This window comes from Anser anser (assembly GCF_964211835.1).
Source record: "Anser anser genome assembly, chromosome: 1".
Taxonomy (NCBI): Eukaryota; Metazoa; Chordata; class Aves; order Anseriformes; family Anatidae; genus Anser; species Anser anser.
The window spans coordinates 66,216,861-66,237,764 of NC_139720.1; the positions used below are offsets into that span (position 1 = coordinate 66,216,861).

Genomic DNA, 20,904 nt, shown 5'->3' on the forward strand with positions numbered 1-20,904 from the left:
TGTTGTAAAACAGGATACAGCACTGCTGAGATCAAGAGGAGGGCCAAACAATGTGATTAAAGCAATCCAAAGATGCTGACGCTTGCATTTTTTTGTTTGTTTGGTTTTAGGTGAGTTGGTGGAAATATTTTTTCATCAGAACCTCTCATTGGACGTACAGTGTTTATAAACATGAAGCACTTCAATGACAAATAAAAATATCAAAGGGCTGTGATAAGATTTAATTTTATTCTGTACACAAACTTTTCCTAATTGCTGAAAATTACTGAGCAAAACTTAGCTTAATTTTCTGAACGTCTGAAATCTAAGCACAGTAGATATTAAATATCAAATGGCACTTCTATGGTGTTTCATACCCAAACATTATAGTGTTAAGAGCCTGAAAGTACAACTGCATGTAAGAAAAAGTGAAATGAAGTAAATACACAGGTAAATCTTTGAAAAATATGTTATTATTCTGCTGGATTTGCAGTGCACTTACAGTTTTTATATCACTGTATTTTTACAATATATAAAGAGACTAGAAATGAAAAATAAACACAAATGCATAAACAGTAATAAGCTTATGGATAATATTCCTGTTAGTAGGAAAAAAAAATGTAGGCAAAAGGCAATTAAGAGAAAGAAAGCCTATGGACATTGAGGTCTTTATGCAGTAAGTACTGTAGATCGAACCTGAGGTATATGAGAAATCCCATTGATTTCACCTCTAATGTATCTACCCTGATCTGCAGATCTCTGAGGTTGCCCAGAATTTCCCAAGACTGTCTGTGTAGTTGTCACATTATCCTTTTATTTGTTCTGGCTTCTTATTTGACTACAGGCCATAATTGCCACAATGACACCTGAATTAATCTCCTTCTAGAAAGGATCCTACCTATTGTCTTCCTCCATGTTATTGTATATCTCATAGTATTCATAGGCTTAAGCAGGATAGTTCAGTAGGTTTTGGAAGCCTTTGGCTCTTCCACAAGTGAAATATAGAATGTATCTGAGCAGAGGTCAGGTGCCTGGGGTTTGTCTGTGTCTTGCAGTTCAGGCTGCTGGACGTCCTGATCTCCAGTTTATTCTTGCTAAAACCTGCTGAGAATGGTAGTCTGCTGACCAGAAGCATGCATACTCTGTTGACATTTGGCAATGCTGCAAAACCAATCCTGTGGTAGATAAACTCATACTCAAACACACTCTGTGTCATGGTGTGCACTACCTGGCTTTCTCCTTGTCCTCTCCTGCTTTTCATTCCCCTCCAGAGTACTGGTGAGTTATCCCAGAGCTAGCCTACAGGATATTCTTGCAGGCAAGTAAATATAGACAGACTGTAAATTTGGTCTTTAGTCTGACTGGAGATACTTCACAGCTACTAAGGTTAAGAAGTCCACAAAAAAAAAAAAAAAAAAAAAAAGGAAATACAGTGCCAGCAAACTGAATTCAGTACAAAAATGTCCTTTGATTTTTCCACAGACAGTGGGACAGCAGAGGTTGTGCAGGGTTGGTTTGTTGCACATCCCAAATATTGTTGTTGATTTTTTTTTCCTCTACTGAAGGAGGTTGATGACAGGATGCAAACACAAGAAAAAGAAATACTACCTCAAATAATTTAAGAAAAAAAAAAGTATATGTGGCTATGAACAGTATAAGCACACTTTGGATAAAACCCTTTTTATCCCCTTAAATTTTATTATTTAAATGTCTTCTAGCAGAATGCGTACATGTATTTTTGGGCCCTTGCATTTAACTTTGAGATATGAGAGAATCTGAAAAAAGTATAAGCTTCTATTAAAAATTACTTTAAGGTTTGAAAATGCAGATGGAAAAGACATGGAGAAACTAATTGTAAGAGGACAGATGACGGTCCTTCTAGAACAGGCTTCTGTTATTAAAAATAGTACAGCCACACTTGAAGGAAAATAGGGAAAATGCTATCTAAATAAATAAAAGAAGAAAAAACTTTTAAGAAATCTGTGTTTACTCTGGCACGCGACTGGCCTACACTGCTTTTGACATATTAGGAAGATTCTTGGCTGGGAGCAACTAAAAGCACTTAAAAAGGCATATGTTTCTTTTCAGAATATAAGGGGCTTGGAATGTTTTCTTTAAACAGAATTCTTATAAATCTTTTTTTTTTTTTTTTATTTGTGTGCACATTTCAGAACAATTTCCTTAACTCCGTTCCTCAGACCATTTGAAATAATTATTTTACTGACTATTTTTGCCAATTGTGTGGCCTTAGCTATCTATATCCCCTTTCCAGAAGATGATTCCAATGCCACCAATTCCAATCTGGTAAGTCCTTGATGGTGTCTAATCTCATTACTTTGAAAGTCCTTTTTAGAAGTCACCAGAGAGACTGTTGAAGTTACAGAATGTAAATATATCCACCAAAGATGATAACCTAATAAAGTAAAAATTGGTTTTGAGTGCTAAGTCTCCTCTATTCATGTGAGCACCTGTTTCAGTTGAGCTGGCTTTAGAAAAGATTGTTCCAAAAACTGTGTGGGTGCTGTGCGTGATGTTTTGGCTAGTGAATTCCTGCATGCTGCAGAAGTGCTTGGTAAGTTTAAACTGCAGGTGTTTGTGGAAGAAATCCTTTAATCATGGATTATATGGTGTTTTTTGTTTTATAAAGTGCTTTTGTGAAAGTGATACTGTCCTCCTGTCAGGTGATGCATAGGAGCACAGCCTGATGACTAATTTCTGGGAAGTGTGTTAATGCTTGCATTTCACACTAAAACACGTCTTGTTGAATGTTTTTTTCCCTCTTGTTGGGATAATATAGTTTTTCCTGTGTTACCATGGATGCTAACGCTGGTACTTTAGGATAGAGCATAGTATATTTACCACAGATAAAGGGGAGAGAGTGTTCGCTTTTGGCATAGTATGAAGTCATAGCAAATAATTCTGTTCAGTAAGGGCACAATGCAAAACAGTTCTGGAATGCTATTCACTGAATTAGCAGAAGACATTTTTCTTCTCCCCAAACTTGTGAACAAATCTGCTACTTGCGCAGTTGGATCATAATGAAAACTTACTCCCAGAGTTTAAGAGTTGGCATGCTATTTCCTGATTTAAAATGTACCTAGGCATTAGAATTTTTAGAGTAACAGAGGAGTGAGTAAGAGCCATACTTCCAATGTAGGGATAGTTGGGGTGGCTGACAGACATTATAATTGAAATGATCTATGCTGTTCTCTGTAAGAAAATAATCCGATTATATATCTCCTGAAGTTGCATAAAAGAAATTGCAAACTTCAGGACTTCTTTGGAACTTTTTTTAATCTTAGTGTAGTGCTTTTCCACTGTAACACTGTAAGGAACTTTAAAAACAGTAGCAGGAGGAGATAAGCAATTGTTAACTTTTTTAATATTCTCTATATTTACATTTAATTTCACGCCCATACTATCTTTTTATAAAGGGAATTTGTGGTTTGTTGTTTCTTTTTTGCTGCCATCTCTTTGCTAGTTTGACATAGTGTTTAACAAGGATGAACCATAGTGTGTATGTTTAGAACACCTCAGCATGGCATCTCTCAGAAATTAGTATATTTTAATAAAAACACAGTTTCAGTTGATCCTCTGGCTATACGAAGATAATATGTTGATTATTGCACATTCTATCTTACAAGGTTGAAAGAGAAAAACAAAGCAGAGTTGAAGTTTAGGGGAGCTCTAATTTGTCTTGAGTTTAATTGGGTGTGGGTATTTCCTAAGCTCAGTGACTGCTAACTAGTACTAGGTTGGAAGTATGTTCAAATAACTTCATAACTGAATGAGGTATACTGAAACTTCTCTATTACTAGAAAATATATGCAATTTGTGAGCTGAGTTGCTACTCTGAATCTGTTTTCCAAGGCATCTTTTGCATCTTTTATGTCATTTGGTCAATCTATCAAAACATCCATGTTAGTTGTGAGTTAGATTTAAAAACAAACAAAACCAAAACAGCTAGATGTTTACAATCCCAGGAGACTTTAGAAGTGTAATGGCTTTGAGGATGAGGCAGCATGGTTATCTTAGATATCTATCTAGTGTTTCATAGAAGTAAGGAGATAAGAAAGTAAAATGGGGACTCTGTTCAACTGCATTTTGTTCTTTGGATCTCAATGAAAAAGTGATTAAAAATGGCAAATGGGGTACTTAATGTCAACTGGCCTAGGAGAGGTTTGCACTAGTGGAATTAAGATTCTGTTCTACGTTATAGATCAAACCCTAGAGATCTGACTGCCCACTAGCCTTTGGTCCTGTGATTTGAAAAAGGTGCAGATGACAGCTTGTAACATGGTTTGTCCAGGACATTGAATTATGCTTCATGTTCCACTGGAGTCAATTCAGCATTATCTCCTGTTAGTCCCAGCCTTTATTTTATTTTATTTTTTCCTCAGGGTGTTATATGTATTGGCAGGTATATCCTGCTGTCAGGAAGTAAAGTTTTTGAGTATATCATTCACTGCATTACCAAACTGTTCACAGGATTGCATAGTGATCAGTGAGTAAAGTACTGAGCAATAGGGAGGGAAAGCGGAGGCAAGTGGATGTGATAAAGGTTTTTTTTTTTTCTTAAAAACAAAAAAAAGTCTTGCAATGAGATGAAAGAATAGATGAAACTCAGAGTGAAAGGAAAGCTATTCTAGATGGTGAGAACTGCAGAAGAGCGAGGCCTTACTCTCAAGTAGCCAAACTACACATGGAACAGACTAGAAGGAAGCTGGGGTTGGTGATAACTTCTTCTAAATGTTGGTGCTTTTACAAAAGTTGCAAGACTATTTTTTCTACCTGTGAGCATGTATTTTGCAATCAGATGTATTTTGGTATTTTGTAGCCATGAAGTCTAGAGCTCCAAAGGCTTTAATCTGAAACAGAAATGGAGTGTGCCTGCAATGCATGCATTTGAGTTAATAGCATGCATATATGTGTGTCTTGTGCAGAAACAGGAGTTTGACAGAACATATAGCTGCCCAGAAGAAACTTTCACTTGTGTAAGAACTTGTTTCACTTCCATTTTACAATTTAATTCTTAAGCAGTAAAGCTACCACAGAAATTCCCACATCCCTGGTTTCCTGAGCCATCCCTAACTTTCTGAGACACAGAGGAACCATCTATGGAAAATATATGATGGATAGTAACTGTTTTACAAGATCTGAAAGTGACAGAACAACACTTCCCCAATAAACTGCCACTTTTCCCTTTGAGTCCAAAAGTTCCTCTTCTAAGGGTTCATCATAACTTTTCAAACAATGTTTTCTTTCAGGTCTGAGGCTAAAAAAAAAAAGTCATTTTGAATAAGCTCATTGAGTAAAGGGTGGTGAGAGAAGAGAGATTCTGAACTGAGTGGTTTGTTTTCTTTGTGTAAAAGGAGAAAAATGATAACTAAATAATGTTTTGATGAATAACTATGGTCTTTGTCAGTTTCATAGATGTTATCAGCCATTGGTCCAATGGGGCATACTTATTGCTGTATGTCTTCCATAGGAGTCTTGAAGAGACATATCTCATTCATGTGTACAAAAAAATAATCTAGGTTCATATCTCCATTTTCATAAGCCTTGTCTTTAGATGCAAGACCTGTTTGTTACTATGCCATAGTAACTTACATAAGCATTGGAACTAAGTACAGAAGTTTCCAATAAATAATCCCTTGTCTTTTGTGTTAGTGAGGAATTGCGATTAACTGTAATGCATTAGAAGTTTAGGCCAAAAAACCACACACATACTGACTGTTCTTTTGCAATCTGACTTTCCATAATAATTCCTATAAATTATCGAGCCGCTTATATCAAGTTTAGGGGTGGTAGCTTAGGCTCTCATTTTCAAGATGCACATACATATACTAAAACCAAGATTTTGTATTTTTGTGCTTACTGGAGTTATTTCTGCCACTTGCTTTAAGAAATATGTTAGAATTATATGATGTAGTAATAACAAAAGCTTGAAATTGGCTCTGGCAGTTTTTGGTTTTACTTCTACAATGTGTTGTCTGGAAAACTATTAAACTTGCAGAAATGGAGGGGAGTTGTATTAGGTGCAATGTTGTTTTGGTATTAATGAACTCTGCTGAGGTTTTGCTTAAATTTGCAAGTAGAAAAGCTCATGCATGACCCTGTGCAAATAACAATTTTGTATTCTCTTGATGCAGTCAGAAAAATTGGAGCTAGTAGGAAGGGAATTGAAGCTAGCCTGCATGAGAGGCTGTGACAGATATGGAGGCTTTCTGCTTGTTATCCCTGCAATTATGCATTAGAACAGAGATAATGTACATTTAGGAATAAAACTATAGACTGCCTGAGATAGGAAGCTGAGAGGAAAATGCCTCTGTCACTTTACTGGCAATCGCAAATGGCACAAGCCTGGTCAATGTCACAGCATGGTGATAACATAATGAGGTTAAAACCAAGGTTTACAGCACGTTCCATGGAAGGCAATTCAGTCAGTTGTTTATACATTGGATAAATAACAGGAGAAAATTCCTTGTGTGGTTTTGATAGCTCTACTTTCCCTTATCCTTATTACAGGAAGGAAATCCTGTTGTACAATATTTAAATTTAAAAAAAAAGATCTGCATTTTTATGTCAGCTTATAATTGGATGTTACCTTCAGACTAATTTGTTAAACTTGAAATAGGACCTTGTGAAAGGGAAGATGGGTTTTGTGCTTGTTTGTCAGTGCTTGTGCCAGCAGGTGTTTGTGTGAATACCTGCCTGTGGAAGGGGACTTGCCTTTCAGGGAGCCGTGGCTGCTTTATTAACTGGTGACTATGGTAGTATCCAGTTGATTGGGCGATTCCTGTACAAAAAGAAAAAAAAAATAAATCTTTTTGCATTTGAAACAGACTGGCACAGTAGAAGGGCATGTGGCTAGATAGCTATTGTATTTGTAGTTAATATAACAAACATAACGGCGTAACAAACTTCAACATTTTCTGTATCAATGAGTTCTGAAGTCAGCATATTGAGCAGTTTGCTTGTAACCATTTCTCTTGTGCAAAGTCAGAAAGTGTTAGACAGCAAAATGGGGGTGAGGGATCAAGAAAAGAAGGGATGTTTTATCTGGATAAAGATAAGGAAGAATACTACTTAAAAGCTTTTGGTTCTCTTTTGTCATTGCTATCATCTTCCTGTGTGACAGTTCCCAACCAGTGAGTGATAGTAATATATAGTATAGTAATAGTATAGTATTGTATAGTAATAAAAAGTATAGTACTGTACAGTAATGAGATAAGTTCACATTAGAGGCAAGGTGCAGGATGGGGTAGACTGGATACCAAGCTAATAAGCTCTGATAGTTTTATTAGCTTGGGCCCCATGCCAGTGTTACTACAGCTGGAGGATGCTATGTAATTTGAAAAGTGAGAAGTAAGCAACAGAAGCTGGAAGGGAGGACTTGAGGAGTGTGGAAAGGGACTGGAGTGAGGAGAAGATAAGAGATCGTTCAAAAAATCATTGAGGACTTGCTCTCAAAAGATTGAGAATTGCTGTTGTGTATGATGCTAAGGAAGCTGAATACAATGGAATTTATGTTCAACATTGCGAAAAGTCCTCAGAATTCCTGTCTTTGGTAGGGGGAGGTCATCTCAACTCAGCATCCCTAGCAGCAATGAAGCACAGGGGTGGAAGAATAAGCACTGAATGTTGAGAGGAAGATATTCAAGCCCATCTGCTGGTTCTGGTATTAGCAAACTGTATGGCCTTTGGTAAATTGTGGTCTCAGTTTTCCCATCTGTAAAGAGTCGGTTACAGCTTCCACTGTGAATGTAATTAGTCAGTGCCTTACATCATCCAGACTGTTATGAGGAATGTTGTAGAAAGACTGTCAAGACAAGAAAAAAATCTGTAGCGATCTGTTCTGAGCCCATGGACTCTAATCAAAAAGGATGGGTGAAAGGTAGGACAGAGCCTTCATTTCTTTTGCACTGGGTGCAGCAAATCTTAATTTCTATGAAGTGTGTAGGACTGCGTCATCACAATTTCATCTTGTGTGATGAATTATTTGAGGGGACCTCTTCTGAATGTTTAAATCTACGGCCTTTCTATCATTCCTGACATAGTGGTGTAATTTCCTAGGCTTTGAGAGGAAGAATCTAGTAAAGCAGAGATTAACACCTCTACGTGTTATTAGCAGGGCTAAAAATGTTGGATTCCCTGGGAAGACCTCTGCCACTTGAGTGGTAATTGGCAGTAGTAAGAGGTTGTTCTGTGTGGACCAGGTGAAAAAATAATTGGGAAAGCTTTCACAGGATTCAGAGATGTTTGCACACAGCAGAGGAATGCCTGGTTCTATTCCAGGGTCTGGAAGGGACTGAAGGACTTCTGCATCTTTGTAAAAGGGGCTCTTTCCAGTGCTTTTTTCCAAAAATGATTCCTTCTGAACTTCTCCACATCTCAGTCAAATCCCAGTCTTCTGCTTCTCTTTATACCAGTGGTCCCACTGTCCTCATCCACCCTGTGCTTTTGTTATTGTTTATCAGCTCTTGATCTGCTCTGAGATCTCGCTCATCTTTGTGTCTGTTTTGTTTTTGTTTTTGGGGATGAAGTTGTCCTTTTTAAGATTCATTACCTGTGCTTTGCCAAGTTAGTTTCTTCATTCCAGTCAAACTTCCATTAGACCTGTCCCTTTTCCTATGTGCTTTTAAGTATGGTCTCCCCTCCACAGTAGTTCCATATGTTGCCCATCTTCCCATTTGATCTCAGTACCGTCCTCATCTTTGGACCCCTGACCATTTCTCTAATTAACACTGGTCTGATATTCTGTTCAGCTCTTAAGCCTCATTTCTGTAACCAAACAATCCCAGTGCTCCATCCAGCTTCCTCTTTCTCCTTTTCCAATTCCATTGTCAGCACATTGTTCTCCCAGTCTGAATCTGCCCCTGATTTGGTCTTAGCCCTTCTGCTTTTGAACTCAGCTGTGTCCTTCCCAATGATGTCTGGATGCCAGCAGCAGAAATACTCAGAGAGTGGGCCCAACTCAAAGGTTGGTTGCTTTATTCCACCTTGGTTCAGACCAGTATAGAACAGTTATTACATGAGTCCTTGTACACCTTTGTAGCCCTTGCTCAGCTCTGTGGGTGTGATGCATGCATTCTGGTCCGCAGAAGCTGTAAGATGCCAGATTAGTATTTGTAATGACAATTTAAGTGTTAAGTTTTAGCAAGTCTCTGTGAAGCCTGTGCAGATGGAGTTAAGAGCCCATCTGGCTAACCTTAAGTGGGTTGGCAAGGCAAAAGATGCAGCACTGACACAAAGGCCATTAATTTGCCAGTTCTTATGATGTTATTGCAAACTGTATGGTAACTAAAGAAAATAGGTGTTGAGGGGTTTTTTTTGACTGGGTTAGAACAATGGATATTGTTAAACTGTTTTGGCTGAAATAGTGCACAGATATTCAGCCTGAAGCAGAAACCAGCCTACAAAACTGTTGTATTAACTCTTGAGAATATCACAATTAAAAGCAGCTGAAAACAGTATCTTAATAATGGAAAGAGTTGGTTAGCCTTAACAGAAGTAATGCTAGAGATTCACCTCCATTAACATCTTCCCTATTAAAGTGTAACAGTGCCTCACTGAATCAGTAAGATACTTAGAAGTGTCATAATAGGCTTTCAGAATTAAATAATGAATTATATATAATGCTGTAACGATTCAAGTACATTTACATTATGCAGCATATAAAGTAGTATGGAGAGGAGGTTTAAGAGGTGCAGACCAAGGCAAAAAGTGGGTTTCAGATAGGCATGTATTTATCTTTCAAATCCCCTGAGACAAAATTTGACTATTCAAAAAGGGTTGTTCTAGTTTAGAGGAGCTGCAGAGGAAGGACCTTTGTACAGACAGCTGCAAGACTGTTAGAAGAAACAGAGACTCCTATTCACTTACAGTGGGACTATGGAAGAGAAGTGGTGGAAGAACATTTCTGTTACACAAACTGGTCCGAGTCCGTTGAAATATTCACTTGAAACAGGCTGTATGTTTTTATGTAAGATATTTTGAAATGTTAACTATGTTTTGGTTCTGATTGATGGCAAGTTTATTGGTTTAGTCCAAACAGTGATTTATCCTATTTCTCTAGACAGCCCTGATTACCAATTTTCCTTTCTTTGTGTAAGCTTTCTAAATCTGACTTATCAAGTGCATGTTCAAATTTTTTTCTTTTCCAGGTGGTAATTATTCCTGTTTATCAAACCTCAAGTTCACTGTGGGATGCCTTTTTTGTTATGCTGTTCAGGAAAGATAGGAAAAATATGGAAGCAGGCCAAATAAGAGATTTTAAGTGCTGTTGTTTTCACTGTAGTTTAATTCCTGTTCCTGCAAAAGTAACAGAGTCTTTTAAAAACAGTGGAAATTTCCAAAATGGCAGGTACTACTTGTATTGTCTTTTAGTTACAAGTATCATCATCCCTCTGCAAGTCTGTGGGATGTTAGACTTTTGTTTCTGAGTTCATCAGAATCCTATCAATGATATTAGGAAATAAGTATCTCTACCTAGAAATTCAATAGTTTTAGATTCCTTCATGTATAGTTAGTATTATACCATGGTTTGGAGTACCTCCCATTGACCTCACCGGAGTCTGCTTGACTAAGTGACCCACATCTATCCACTGATTTATTTTATGCTATTGACAAACAATTGTTGGAACCTCAGGCTTTGCTGACGTGCAAAATCATTGACTTTAAAGGTGATACTCCCTGTATTTGTGCAAACTAGAACCACCACCCCCCCCCCCAACAATTTTGCATAATTCCCTTGGCAATAAAAGAATGGATGTGCTGCTTGCCAAGAGGGCAGAATTGCCAGAAGGGAAGAAAATGTTTTGTATGTCCATCAAAGTTTTCATTGTCACTTCCTCTTAGGGACAATTCCTTCTTTTTCTCTGTCTTCTACTTCCTAAAATCTGAGGGTTCTTATGCCATAGCAGCTCTTCAGTTCTGCTGGCTGAATGGCAGCTTGTAGTCCAAAGCAAGCTAAGACCATCCTTGAATTTCACTATTGATAAATGCTGGACAATTCTGGAAATGAGTCTGTTTACATCCAATGGAACAAACTTTATTTTCTACTCAGTATTCTAACCACGAAAAGCTCATGCTTATCAATGATACTTTTCTATTAAGAATATAATGTTGGACATTCTCCAGTTAGGGGAAGATGTCCGGTAAGCAGTGGGAAATGTTCATTAACATCTCCTCAGTATGTTACATTTCTGGCAGATGCTGGAAAGCTGGCACAGCATGTTCTCCTTATGACGTCCTTAGTAAGCTGTGTTGCACCTAAACCTAGGCAAGGGAGCTAGACCAGCTGTATTTGCTTAGCTAAACCACTTGATTTGTACCTGAGAACTTATATACATGAATAGCATAAATTGATGTCTTGATCCTCACAGTGGGCTTATGCATGCAGATCTTGGTCTCTAATGCAGAATCCACTGATCCAAGGCACATACTTGTTACAGGTAAAACTGTTAGCCTCCTCTTGTTGCTGATAGTACTTACAACAGTCGCTTTTCAGTCTCTGTAACAGTGGTGTCAACACCTTTAGCCACATGAACTAAATTTGGTGATGGCAGGAGCAGATGCTCAACTCCCATAGTATAAGCTTTCCAAAAGTGGCATGTATGTGGTTCCCCAGCTAGCTGTGTTGGCAGCTGTGCAACTGTTTTTCAGGCTGTCCTGATACACTCACATTGATGGAGAGATTGGGGTTTTAGAATTCTTCCTTTTATGCTGGCTTGCTATTGTCTGCTGCTTGTAAAATGTATTTTTGAGGGTAGCTTATATTAGAAACTGACACAATTGTGTTTTGCATATGATTATCCTCATCTGGTATGTTGAAATGTTTTTCTAGTTAGTAACAGAGTAAGCCAATTTATTACTATTTCTCCTTGATCTGAAGCTTGATGAATGCTTTTCACATGGACATTTAAAAATATTTTGTTTCTACTACATACGCTCACACAGAAGCGGAACTTGCATGTTATTTTATTATTATTTTTTATTCATTGACAGCCACTTATAGTAGTGTTATCCTCGTGTGGCCTTGTTGTTTGTCAGAGTAACTTTAAAACAAAAACTCCTGTTTAAATGAGATTACTCAGCTGAACATGTGGCCACAAGAAATTTTTAAAGATCTGGTTTCATAATTGTTTCACAATCTAAACTTGCATTTAAAAACAAACAAACAGAAAGGTTCTCCTCATTATGGTCTTCAAGGCAATGTCTGAATCTGAACAAAAGACACATCAATGCCCTTCAGGAGTGGTTGACTGAGATGAAAGTCTGCAACATAAAATAGCTTCGAAGAGAATGAACAGTTCCTATTCACCTTCTTTAGCTGTTAACACTGGATCATAACAATGACAAACTAAGATCTCAGACACACAATTTTTACCACTGTATTGACAGATCTTGGGGCATTTAACTATTAAGGATTGTTTTTCTGTAGAATAAGGAATTCAGCTGCCTCCGTTCTTAAAAGTCCCTGCTGTCCGTGCAACAAAAGGAAGGAAAGAAAGGATTTCTAGCTTCCCACTCCTATCAAATGCCTCAGGTGCCTCCTGAGTCCTAGAAGCTAAATAAGCATCTGTTTATGCAAATACTGAATAATCATCTGCAGCTGTACTAACTGAACAGTACTGTATTTTCACTTGGTGTTTTCTGTAAAACCAAGCACACAAAGTAGGGAGAACAATAGGTAATAGTTGGCATGTCCATTCCACCCAGGACGGCTGGTGTACACTTGATGTTGCATTGACTTCTACCATCAAAAAATGGATACATCTCCTTTAAAGCAAACAACTTGTATCCTAATTTTTATAAATCATTAACCATAATATGTTTTTCACTTATCCAACCCAAAATCAAAATTTAGCTGTGAATCAAGTCACCGATGTCTTTTATAGCTCTAATTTTATTTAATATTTTCACTGCATTCTACTTCTTATTTGACAATTATATAACTTTTATCAGTCTCAAGAATGTGATGGCTTCATCCTGGCATAAATACATTGTTGTTTATAGCAGTCTGAACTTCAACATTACCTTTTGTTTACTACAAGTAAGTGTGTAATACATTTTAAAACACTCTTTAAAACTACATTGCGGTTTCAGAATCATTTTTAATCTGGGATATAAATATTAACATCCAATCTATTTTGTCTCCATTTTCCATTTTTCCTATGATAAAAACCAGCACTGCAGCTACTTTATGTTCAGTCTGAAGCATCAGGCTGTTGTATGAAAGTATTTGACAGCCTACAGGGGAAAAAAGAAAAAGCAGATGAAGCAAAGTTGAGTGTTTTAGCCTTTCAGAGGCTATGAAATATGAGAATGTGTTTGAGTCATTCAGATGATCTTTCCATACTGAAATCTTATGGAGTGAATGAAAAAGAGGGGAAAAATTGCTGAAAAGTATTTGTAATTCTCAGAAGGTCTAGTTCTGCAAAGTTCTGAGTGTGTAGACAGTAGTCACCTTACAGAAGATATGGCTACATGAGGGACATAAGGTTTAAAGGTTTTAAGAGCAGGAGCCAATCTAGGGAAAATGTAATGTAGTGTATGAGAGAAGTAAGTGTTGATACTACTATGGAAATACTTCTGATAAATATCTCCTTGAATAAATTCAGTCATGGCTGACAGATCCTTTTGGAAGTGTTTACTTTTGCTTTCATATTGTGTATTGAAAAAGGATACCACAGAGATATCCTCCTTTCAAAGGAAGAGAGATCACAGTTTGTATTCAAGCTGCTGCTCATGTTCTTCTCTGCTCTATTCATCTCAGTTACTTGAGTCATTTTCCATGGTAGGCTAGTAACATTGTTGGGCTCTGGTATGAATTTATAGGAGTGTGTTTAAAACAGTCAGTGTTTTTTATGGTTAATTCCCTCCCTCTGATATCCAGGCCTGAACTGACATGGCTCCTAGCCTGTATGCCTGCTGATGCTGTTCAATAGAATACAAAGAAAGGTTTCATTGGATGATAAAGTGTGTAAGTTGTTATAGCTTTCCTTTTCTTAGAAGAATAATAATTGCCAAAGAAGGACTTCTGAATCACTGGCTCTTCAGTATGTTTTGGCTTTTTGTCAAAGCCTCTGTTGAACAAATACATTGAAATATAAGAGCTTGGTTCTGCCCTTGACAGGAGTGCTGCATCCCACTTCTGAGATCTTCCTGGGGACCAGAGTTGTGGATGTTTCTGGGTGGTGTTGATAGCAACTCACATCACTGAGAGGCTGCATAATTGTCAGAGGTATGCCTTGTCCCTGTCATTCCACATCTATAACAAAAGCACGCACATGTACTGACACAGGCGTTCTGGGTAGCAGGCACCCGTCTGGAGGCTTCTCCCTTGTCTCTGTGTGCAGACAGAGCAGCAGCTGCGTGTGTAGGAGGGGTGCCTCTTCGTCTTCCTTGCACCTTCCCTTCTGTCTCGCTGGGATGGGTAGCAGGTCCCTCTGACAGCCTGTGCAGGAGACAAGGCTGTTCAGCTTTTGAAATAGTGGCAGAGCAGGTAAGGCTTTTCGCTGTTGTCCCATGGGTGACAGTTCTAAGCTTTGATTAGGAGTGTGTTGAAAGTTGCCTGTAATCGATGCATATACGTAAATGCATATAGTCACTGAGAGCAGAGGGCTGAATGCAGAAAGCTACAACGATAACCACATTGCACTCTGTGTGCCCCTGGCTACAGAAGCTGATGTGCCTTTACCATTCCAGCCCAGAAGGGAAACCGGCCTCAGCAGAGCCTTTGGCCTTTTGGAAGAATGAAAATCCATAGGGAGCTTAACACAATTCCTCTTTCCATGATCAGCTTAAAATAAATTGGCCTATGACCTCCTGAAAGTCTGTCTGACCCTGTGGGAGTAGGTAGAGACCAAATGAACTAAACAATTGCAGGACCCAGAGGTGAGCACAAGCTCAAATTTGGAGCCAAACTCCATAGATCATAGAATCATTTAGGTTGGAAAAGACATCTAAGATCATCTAGTCCAGCCTTGGTCAGGCTATATTGTAAAGTGATCAGGCTATATTGTAAAGGTGATCATCTAATCTTGATTTCCACTGATCTTATAATCTCATGTAGCGATTCACCTATCAAGAAAAGGAAAAATGTATAGCATATTTGTAAATATAACCTCAGCTCTAATTTAAAGCTGCTTGGGAATAATGTAACCTGGAGGGAAAAAAAAAAAAAAGATAGTGGATCCTTTTAATCCCTCCATACATTGTCCTACTACTACTACAAATTTGCATCAAGAATGAAAATGTTTGCTAGCTCCATGTAAATTCTGACAGATTACACTTGAGTCATAGTTTAATTGTCTTTATGATAAGGACCATAACCTTTTCGGTAGTTTCACTATTTTTTTCCTTATACTTTTTTTTTTTTGGGGGGGGGGGGGAGGGTTGGTTGTTGATTTTTGGTGGCGTTGTTATTCTTCCATGAAAAACAAATAAACAAAATAAAACCAGGGAAGAATACTGAGGAGTACTGATGAGTATTCTATCCATATTTGAAGGAAGGACATTAGATCAAATTTTCAGTGATGCTTTCACTAGCATGGCATAGAAAGTTGATAATACTTTTCTGGTTCAGTGTTTTTTCTTGGACATCCTGGAATCTTATCAACCATCTTATCCAAAAGCTTTGCCCAGATGCTTGTGATCAGCTGACCTTGCACATGATCTGGAAGCCACCCCGAAGACCTGTTGCTCTCATATGTAATGAGAGTTTGATAAGTTTTGCCTAAGTTCTTTGGTTCCAGACATATGCCTTTGCTTCTGACTATATTGAAACATATATTGTTCAATTGTTCTGAGTTCTGATAAATACTTTTAAGCTTGCATTGCTTTAGCAAAACCAGAAGCATTCAAATTGAGCTCAGTTGGTGAGTCTCATTTGAACGGCTTGCAAACAGTATGTTGTGTTTCTTCTGCTGTTTGGATACTTCTGTCATGTCTCTGCATCTTCTCTCTGCCTTACCTGCTGGAGCCCCACATTGTATAGAAATAATTATGTAGTTATTCTGTTCTTATCAGCAAACACATTTTAATTGGACTAGAGAGCGAGAGACTGATTGTGGCATTAAATCTGTTGTACTTACTTGTCATATTAAAAATTGTTATTTTAGATCCCCTGGTCTAAATCAGAAAAGAAAGAACTGAAAGCTTGTAAACAAATCCAGATCTGGCTTCCTAAGAAGCAGATGATAATGTATCCTCCCTCATCATGCATAGGTGAGAAAAATGGTGATTGTAAAGCAAACACCAAGGGAAAAATAGCCCACAGAATAATGTACAGGGAAAAAAAAAAAAGTGAATTTTAAAAAGCCCTCTTGTTATGGCTCACCAATAAGGACTGTACAAGAACTTGTTCAGGCATTTAATGCCAGAAAAATAATATGTTTGTGCTTCAGGATATTTACCATCTTTGTTAAAATTTTGAAACACTACACACAGCCCTAAATGTTTTGGAATCTAATCTCATCATGTCCATAACATGACCATGCTCGAGGTATTTACTGATGAGGCTGGATAAATCCTAGCTGAAGAGAATGCCACTTATCATGGAGCAAGTGAAAACCTGGGCATGTAGCCAGACTCTCAGGGACGATTTTGCATTGATGGCATATAGTGATTTATACTTGTCTTTGCTTCCACCACCGAGCACTAGAACAGGGAGAGGGAGGAAGGAGGAAAGTAAAAGCACTGTATGCTTATGGGGATATTATTTACTTAAAAATTAAAACCTTTTTTCTCACTATTTTCTGGAAAAAGATAGACTCTAACTTCAAATGCAGTTATAGAATCTGTTGTTATATGTGGATTAGATATGACGGTTGTGATGACTCCTCAACCTAAATTAATTTTTTCATGCTAAAATACTCATAATCCTGTGACAACAGAATCTAGTTTGTCAAGTAAGCTTAGACTACACTGCTGATAAGTAGACTTGAGTTCTTGGTGGAATTTTTCATGCTTTTCAGTGATGTTTTGTTTTAGTGAACAAATGTTCATTATTTTTTTTTCGTCCTGCTTTCAGTGAATCATAGAATAGTCTACGTTTTAAAGATGGAAAACAACAACACATAGAAGCCTTTTATGACTTTCAGTAAAGCTTTTTGTTTTGCTGGCTTATTAAAATTAGTTTTTGTACTTCCGATCTGACTGATTTGTGCAAGGAGCAGTAGTTTCCACCTTTTCCCTGTAGCCTTACAGGAAAATAGCATTCCCAGGCAAAGTTGAGTCAGGAGAGAGAAATGACTCATTCTTTGTATCATTCCCCTTTGACATTTACTTCATGAACAACCAAGAGGTTTAGTACGAAGTATGACTGTTGTATAAGAATAGAGAAAGTTTACATGAACTCAAGGGGAGAATGGAAGAAGAATTTGGATGAGAGGTCCATTGAGGGTTAATAAATAGACACACTGCATCAGGCTCAAGAAACCCCCCCAAACCAAAAATAATTGAAAGCTGGGAGAGTATCTGGGAGAACTACATGCCTGTCCAGTAATTGATCTTCCTTTGGCATTTGATTATGTTCACTCTTGGAAGCATGATAGTGGATTAAATGAAACCTTGTTCAGGGGTGGGAAGCAAAACCTGAAAGTCAGAACTTTGGAATTCAAAATCCAGAAAGACGAGATTTTTTTTGATGTTGTTTGGTTGGTTTATGGTTTTGTGGTCAGTCATCTGTTGGCTTTGAGGGGAAGGAAATAAAGGAGATCAATTAATGTGTTGGGAATACCTGAGACTCATAATACTGAAAGTGTTTTTTTCAACGCTTTTTCTTGAAACTTTTTTTTTTTTTGTCAGTAGTCTTCTTCTTTTAGTGGATTTGATTTAAAAGAAAACAACTGAAGCTGAAGACTTACATCTTGTTATTGTAATTAAATTTAAGGAAAGTGGAAGTTTCAAGGTTTTCAGCTGAGAAGTTCACCTTGAGACAGTAATGTAGGAACAGCCAAATTCAGGTAGACATCTGAAAATACATTTTTGCCTCAAATTGCCCGTTTAGTTGGTAATAATCTTTGGCTTCATACAGATTGCATACTTGCATCTGTATGACTTTGGGAAAATCTGAAAATCTGAATTTGACTGGGTCAAGTATTCATAGTGAATTTTATTCTTTCAGAAAGGAGAACTCCTCTTAAGAACATCACTTTAGTCCCCTCTTATGGGTTTGTTAATTAGGCTGGCCATTAGAGCTGTGGCTTGTAAACCCAAAGTAATGGCGCTTACTGCTATGAAATAATGCTGTGCAGATACATTTAAGGTGCTATTTGCTATTGGCAAAATTAAATCCTGTGCTTTTCTGGACCTTTCAAGAAGCTGTCATGAATCTGGAACCCTGAAGGTGAAAGCACCCCCCAGTAGTCGTCCTGTTATAAAGAATATTCATTGCTGAGAGTTCAGTAATTGTGAAGGAGTATTCAACAAAAATTCTTCATCTCAGGGTGACAGAGAGCCAGAAGAGTGGTACTAAGCTGAGATGGCAATCCCAGCTAGAAACTGAGGGGGGGAGAGAGGTAGAAAATATCAGCATGTTGGTTTATTTGTGATATAGCTCTCTATTCAAAACATCTCTTTTGAAGTCGAATTTCGTTTTAACAGCAGTATGAAGCAGGAGAAATTGGAGATCTGTGAAATGGTACAATGAAACTTGCACTAGAATCTTGGCAATGTAGTGTCACAAAGAAGCTGACAACTTGGCATCAGACTTTTGATACTTTTTCTATTCATGATGTCCTTCAGTAGCTTTATTTCAAGGAGTTTTCAGTGGAGAGTCATGTATAAGGACTATAAAGGAGATGGCAGGGCCCAAGACATTTCAGCCTCTCTCTGGGGAAAACAAACCTAGCAGCATGGTCTAGATACTGTCCCTATTTTCATCAACTCCCTAGCAAATTTGAGTCCAGATATAAGTGTCCCAGATATTAGAAAAATGGATCTCTATAGGGCCTCAGAAACCTTATCAGAGCAGAATCCTCACAGACTTTCCAATAAAGTTCCTTGCTGGGAAACTTTCTTAGAAGACAGGTTACAGAAACAGGCAATGTTTATTACTTGGACACATTAACAACAAGTGCCATCTCTCATCACAAGTGGGTTTTCTACCCACTTTTAGCAAAGTATCTGCTTCCCTGTTAGCCTTTCCACTTTCTAAAAAAAGGAAGCAGAGCACCAGTTTGACACTTTCTAAGGTGGCTTAGCAATGTAAGGTTGTGCTGTTCCACTGCTGATGCTTCACTACTTGAAAGTTTTAGAGTGGTGCTAAATTTCAAGTGGCTGAAAAAATTGCTTTTTTCTACTTTTTTTTTTCAAGCCTTTTGAGTTGACTTTTCTAATGTTCTCCAAAAGATGGCTAGTGGTACCTGAAGATAAGTTAGGTAAAGCAGGTGTATGAATCATTTTTCCAACTGTACAGAGGAGATACTGTATCCCATGCAAATCAGGGTATGTAATAACCAGTATGTGAGTTTTGAGGTAACTGTGTTCAGTCTATATTAGTAATGAAACGGAATTTCTTTGGGCCCAAGAGCTAGCATGGGATGAGCTCTGTGGCATCTAGGCCAGTCTCCAGTGTTGTCTGAATGCTGGCTCTTTATGTTGGAAAATATCCTGCTGTGTTTTGCATTTGTTTTGGCATTTCTCAGATTCTCTAGGAAGACAGTTCAGCAAAATTACTCTGAAAGACAATAAAAAGAAGCTAAAAGGTTTTTTTGTTTTGTTTTGCCTTTTTCTTAAGCATACTAGTATATCACCCAGATGCCATTAGATTTCACACACAATGCTTTTCAAAATTGAGATCTCTTCTTTATATGCATGCTTCTGTTTTTCCAGGGTTTTATTAACTTTTGCTGTTACATTTATCTTTTGTTGATAAGGCTTCTTTTATAGACCACTAGTGGTTGCTACTGATCTCCTGAGGGTGTTCAAGTAATTTAGTGAAACTTGGAATTGCAGCTTTGAATTTCTAAAGCCAGGTGAAGCAAAACTGCTGTTTGCAATGTAATCTGTGGTTGTATCCACTTGACATCTAATTTGTCATTGTTTTCTCTATATCAGCAGATGTGGAGGGTGACTAGTATGAACCTCTTTCCAGATCTGAACTCCTGTGAACTTTTGTTAAGTTCACCTTCTAAATAGGACATGAACGTGGAAATAAGTAACGTAGGATCAAGAGGATCCTACAGTGGCTTCAGGTCACCAGATCCTCTTCCTGGACTCTATCCTAGGTGCAATTCTTATGTGAAAATGTCGATGAAACTGCTTTTTCTTTTTATTGCCTAGAAATATGAAGAGAACCTTTCTTGTTATTTCATTGCTGTTTTCACAACTCTTCCTAAGTATAATACTGGCGTTAAAACAACAACAAAAAAAAGTGATCCAGTCTCAGCTAATAAGAAAATGAGTGGTGTGCTAGCTCTTTTACCACACTTGCTTCCACTTCCAGCATTTGAGTTGGATACCTGAATTTAGGACAGATATCGACTTTTGTATGACACTTACTGCTGCATGAGAACAATTTTAACAATGTCAAGAGAAGGTCACAAAGAACATAGAAGTACGATCTGTGAGGTATTATACTATTTTCCACTTGTAGATTTTAAGTGTATGTATCATGACAATGCCTTTGTCATTTTAATAACAGTTAATATAGTGATTTGAAGCAGTTCAGTCCTAATAGGAACGCTAATTATACATTTTTAAACAGACTTTGGTTGTACATAAAACAAAGGAGGTATAAAATGAGGATAAAAATCCTTGAGTTGAAACTTTCTGCAAAGTGATTCAAACTGATAGTCCTAATTCAACCAACACAAATAAATCCTGTAAAAATACTATCTAAATTACATGAATAATACTTATTATGTGAGAAGCATATTATGTGAGGAGTGCTGCCAACCAATTTTTAAGACTAAT

General features: G+C 37.6%; 2 protein-coding genes across 51 annotated transcripts in view; both read left to right on the forward strand.

Annotated features, from left to right (window-relative positions):
- The window catches only part of LOC310892960 (uncharacterized protein), a 284,028-nt gene that overhangs the window by 235,730 nt on the left and 27,394 nt on the right, over positions 1–20,904 (forward strand). The gene's annotated exons all lie outside the window — the stretch shown is intronic.
- CACNA1C (calcium voltage-gated channel subunit alpha1 C) overlaps positions 1–20,904 on the forward strand; it is a 494,083-nt gene that overhangs the window by 85,876 nt on the left and 387,303 nt on the right. For all 50 annotated transcript variants that reach the window (XM_083821259.1, XM_083821285.1, XM_083821290.1 and 47 more), the window contains one exon: positions 2,178–2,283. In XM_083821259.1, the coding sequence (XP_083677385.1) occupies positions 2,178–2,283 (106 nt within the window). The remainder of the gene's footprint in view (positions 1–2,177; positions 2,284–20,904) is intronic.